This window comes from Gavialis gangeticus, unplaced genomic scaffold (assembly GCF_001723915.1).
Source record: "Gavialis gangeticus isolate Ggan-Ray unplaced genomic scaffold, GavGan_comp1, whole genome shotgun sequence".
Taxonomy (NCBI): Eukaryota; Metazoa; Chordata; order Crocodylia; family Gavialidae; genus Gavialis; species Gavialis gangeticus.
Window position 1 is genome coordinate 71,904,747 of NW_017729031.1, and position 5,111 is coordinate 71,909,857.

General features: G+C 42.7%; 1 protein-coding gene across 1 annotated transcript in view; it reads left to right on the top strand.

The window, feature by feature from the left end:
- Positions 1 to 5,111, top strand: part of ANKAR (ankyrin and armadillo repeat containing) — a 63,871-nt gene that overhangs the window by 41,066 nt on the left and 17,694 nt on the right. Inside the window, exons 15-18 of the mRNA XM_019523088.1 lie at positions 2,131 to 2,372; positions 2,560 to 2,713; positions 2,801 to 2,962; positions 4,449 to 4,555. Coding sequence (XP_019378633.1) covers positions 2,131 to 2,372; positions 2,560 to 2,713; positions 2,801 to 2,962; positions 4,449 to 4,555 — 665 coding nt within the window. The remainder of the gene's footprint in view (positions 1 to 2,130; positions 2,373 to 2,559; positions 2,714 to 2,800; positions 2,963 to 4,448; positions 4,556 to 5,111) is intronic.

The following is a 5,111-nucleotide window of genomic DNA, read 5'->3' on the forward strand; positions in this document are numbered from 1 at the left end:
AGCTATCTGAAATAAGGGGTAGTAGTTACCCCCAGAACAATAGCTTTGCAAGTTGCAAGGTAATAGAGATTTGGGATCATAAAACTGAAATATGGGAGTTTTATTTATGCATATGAGAACTGACAACGAATTTAGGAAAATTAGTAGGGTGCAATGGATAGGGCACAGAGGGCAGGGGGGCGAGCAGCGCCTTCCTTGGAATGGCCCATGCAGGCAGGATCAGAGCACCCTAGAGCCCTGCTCCTCTGGCCTGGGCACGAGGCAGGCGCAGGTCAGGCAGTCCTGGAGCAGGGTTGGGTCCCAGCTGGGCTGGGCCTCCCACCTGGGGGAGTAGGTCACAGGGCAGCAGTATTGGACCTGGTGGTGTAGCCATAGCCCCACAGGGGAGTGTGCCAGGATCCCACTTTGCCTGCAGCCCATGGCAGGCTTGGGGTGAGCGTGGGCCTCTGCTAGGGTATGTTCAGCCTCCACCCCCTGCATGACTGGACAAGCCACCCGGGCTCTGACCCTCCCCCGGCCTGGCTGGGGCCCCACTTACCCAATGGCAGGGGGCACGGCAGGGCATCAAGGGGGATCGTTCCACTCATCCGGCCCAGTCCCAGGCAGGAGGGGGCGCAGGTTGGCTGAGCCACACAAGTTTTATTGCCATCCTGCCACTGATATGTCCCTCTGCGCCCAATTGAAGAGCCTCTAACAGTTGATCTCAGTCTGGGCATTCGACCAGTTGGTGACCAGCGCAATACGATGTTAAAAGCAACTTTAAGGTTAAATATGTTATGGAAAAAATTAGAAGTGATCTGTCTGATATTGCATGTGGTTGACCTGCAACATTTTTCTCTTCTTACATTAAATACCCAACCACAAAGCTAAGCCTACTTTCACTACTACATTAAGGATATACTGTGCCACAATAAGGATAATGATGCTATTTTAACATGACAGAGATTTCCAGGGCATCTGCCAATCCTTAGTCATAATATTTAGATTTTAAAAGCATCCAGAAGTCACAAACTCCTCAAAGGTATTTAAATGTCTACCTACCACTTAAACAATTTGAAGTTAAGTTTCTAAGTATATTTAAGATCGGGGTCAAATGACTAATGTTTAGTCTGTACAGGGACAGAAGTTACACATAAACCAATTTAAGTGATCAGAAACTGTTTTAAACCTGTAACAGAACAGAAATTCAATGCACATAACCCAGTTTCAAAATGGCTCAAACTGGTTTAAGATAAACCTAGTTGAATGTAGTATCAGACTTAACTGATTTGCATCAAACTGGTTTATGAAACTTTTGTCCAGAGCTGTTCCTGGTTCAAGTTAAATTAGAGTTCCCCAGCATCCCAGTATTTTGCTTCCCTGGGCCATAGGTGACTAGTGCTTCCTAAGTCGGGGCAGGGGGGCACTTACCCCCCCCAGTGAACAGTCAGGGATCAGGGGGTCCCCCTGCAGCTGATCCTGCCAATCAGGGGGAGGGCCCCCCACCGACCCGCAAGTGGCACTGATCGTCACTTCCAGGTGTGCCACTGGCACTTCCGGGTCAGCATGATCGGCCACAGGGTGGACCACTTCTCCTGGCACCCCCACTCCCTGGTCAGCACTCTCGGGGGGGCACCAGTGCTCTTGCCTGTCCCCTCCTACCCAGGAATGCTGGCTGTGAGGGGGTGTGCATGCACCTCCATGCACCCCCTACATGTCACCACTGGGCTGGACTGCAGAGTTCTGCTGCTGCGATTGTGGACTGCAAATCCCAGAGACCTCAGAGGCATTAGGATAAGGAATTGAACACACAGCCCATGCTGGCTACTTTCCAGACAGCCATGCTGTAGCAACCCCTGGCTTCTGGCTTGAGCCACTGTAGGCATGTGGCTGTATTTCCTGAAAGAAAAGTGCATGTCTGTTCATTTGTTTATTGGTTCAATCTTTGCAGCTTAGACTAACCTGCAAAGACTGAATCAATTCAGCCTCAAGCTTTTTGACTGTCTGTACTTAGCTTATATGTGAATTAGTTCTAACATGTTGAAATGTAAGTACAGGTAATCTGCTATAGATTTTTTAAAAGTAAAAACAATGAAAGAGCTCTTTATTTGTTCTTAAAATCATATGACTAAACTTGTCTTGCTTTTAAAGATGTGCTACAGGCTGTATCTTCAGCAGCTATTGCAGAACTTGCTCGGGGGAATATACAGATGCAGGAGGCCATTGCAAATGCAGATGCAGTTGGTCTTCTAATTGATCTTCTCCGCGAAAGGAAATTAAGCGTGCAGGTGAAAGGTGCTATGGCCATCGAGGCACTAGCTAACAACAATGTTTATATACAGAAGGAGTTTCTGGCAAAATCAGTAACAAAGTATCTTTTGAAGCTCTTAAAGGCAAGGATTTATTTTTCATTTTTATTCTATTAAAGTGTTACATCAGTTTATTCATGAACATGGTGTAGTTAGAATCACTAAACAATTCTTAATTTCATAAACTAAATATGTTTTTTTAGACATGTCAGCCTTAAAATTCTTCTAGCAAGGGTATCGTTATTTGGTATTTTCCCCCTCAAATATGCAGGCATTTCACTTGAAAGTTAAAGAACAAGGTGCAACAGCTTTGTGGTCATTGGCAGGACAAACACTGAAGCAGCAAAAGTTCATGGCAGAACAGATTGGGTACAACTTTATTATCGATATGCTTTTGTCACCATCTGATAAAATGCAGTTTGTTGGTAAGCTGTGTGAGTGTGTTGTGCGCTTCTGCAAAATATTAGACAGGTAAATGGATTTTTCTAAGTACTTTTTTTTTGTTTTGGAAGGAGGTGAAGCAGTCATAGCTCTTAGCAAAGACAGCAGACTTCATCAAAATCAAATATGTGAAGGGAATGGAATTGGCCCTCTGGTTCGATTGTTGAGAAGCTCAAAAATTGCAGAAGGCACGCTCTTGAGTGTCATTAGAGCCTTGGGGACCATTTGTATTGGTTTGTAGAATCTGTTATATTGCTTTAAGACAAAAGAGGATTTGTATGGAAAAAAACCTAAACCTGTTTGAAACTATCAATGAATAAAGAGTATATGTTCTTTAGTATTGATATCTACTGTAGTATCGAACCTAAATGTCATTAAGAAATCTTTAATACCATATGAGACTCTTACTTTGGTCATACTTTGTGCATGCTAAAGAATTTTGACACAATAAGTACCAGTTTGAACCCTAGCATGCCACTTACAAAATTCCTTCCAGTGTTATAGCTGAGCCATAGCAGGGGCTCATTAGCTGCTGATCAGTTAATCTGCTTCTGCATGAGCTCCTAATTTGTCATGTTTTGCATGTTTTTCTTTACTTATTATCCTTATTCATTTTATCATATTAAAAATTATAATAAAAACTCTGGGAGCCAAGTCAGATTTTTATTTGGGGAGTTGTAAAAAACTATATATTTTATAGTAAGCCCATCTCCTTAAGATATGTTCAAAAAAGACAGATATTTCTGTTTAGTTCTTTTTCATATTTCAGATAGTTTAAGGAAAAATATCCTGTGATACTTTCATATGATATGATATATGATATGATATACAGTTTTGGTCAGGACTGTGGTTTAGACTAGGGTCAGCTGACCTGCCACACACGGCACAGGTAGTCAATGCCTGTGGCACACAGCAGATCAAAGTGGGGGCAGGCACAGTAGCAGATAAGGTTGGAAGCAGAAAGCAGAGCAGCAGACTGTTCCCTGGCTCATTTTCCCTGTCCAGAAAGCTGAGCAGCAGAGGAAGAGTATCTGAGTACCAGTTGGAGAAGGCATGGGGCCTAGTTTGTGGCACAAGTGCCAAAAAGGTTGGCTTCCACTGGTTTAGACTGAAAAGCTAGGGTGGACCCTTAGTTTGTTTCCAAGTGGTTTCCATGGCACAGCACAGTACAGTGCAGATGCCTTTGTTAGCTTAGGTTCTGCTAACAGGATAACCATGTTAGCAGGTGCTCTGCTAGTTATCCTTCTCAGCAGGACTAATTGGCCATGGTAGAATCCCACACCGCTTCTGGTACCTCATCTAGTTCCTAGGGAGCCATATAGATACACCCTAAGTAGAAATAACCTTAAGTAGCCTACCTTTAACTGCTGCTTCTACAGTCTCCAAGACTGAATCTGAGAAAAAAAGTTGATGAAAAAGCACTAGCTCTAACTTTTACAGTTTGAGTTCTAAGGACACATCTGCACAATGCAGTGCTAAACAGAATATATTAGCTTAGGCAAGATATCATGCTAATACATCTGTATTGTTTTCAGGATCCAAGTTAATTCCTTTAGCTGCCTTGTGCCATGCCACCATTTTTTTCAGGAGTAAAGTGTATATTACAAATACTCTTACGCAATCTGCTTCTACTATGTATATATATTGGGTAATTGTTTCTTTTCTATCTTTCACAAATAATTTATGTAGGATATGTATCTGTCATGTGGACTTTTACAGGTGTGGCTCATATAAACAATCCAATCAGCCAAGAGAACATAGTGGAGGAACAAGCCTTACCAATACTGGTGAATCTACTTAAACATCATAATTCTCTTCAGATAAAGGTGCACAATAATATGGGTGGGTGTGTGGGTATGGGTGTTTGGTAGAGAGTATTAATTATGACTGAATTTTCTGAGAACACTGCATGGCCATCTTTAGGCTGTTGATTCAGAAGGTAGACAAAAAACCCCAAAATATATAATAAGATATCTCAAAAGCCAGCTACTGAAAAACAATTACAAAACATGTCTGTGAAGTTACTCTCAGTTATTTTTAATTGTATGGAGGCAATTATAAGATTAATTTAGAATCTTAAAAAGGGCTACACTGGTTCTATTTGCACATTTCCCTCTTATACATTATTTTCTAGAGGATTTAGTTATTCCTGTGCATGAAACTTCATAATGCTCCTTATATTTGTGTGTAATGTAAAAATGACAAGATAAGACAGATGCATTGTATTCTTTTCATGCACTCATTGGCAACATGTAGTGGTTGCACATAGGTGCACATGCACTCCCTGAGCTTGGCAGTGCACCCCCTGCAAAAAGGTGCCACTGACACTGCCGGTGGCTCCTGCAAGCAGTCACTGCTGGCCACCTGCCCCCCCCCCCCCCA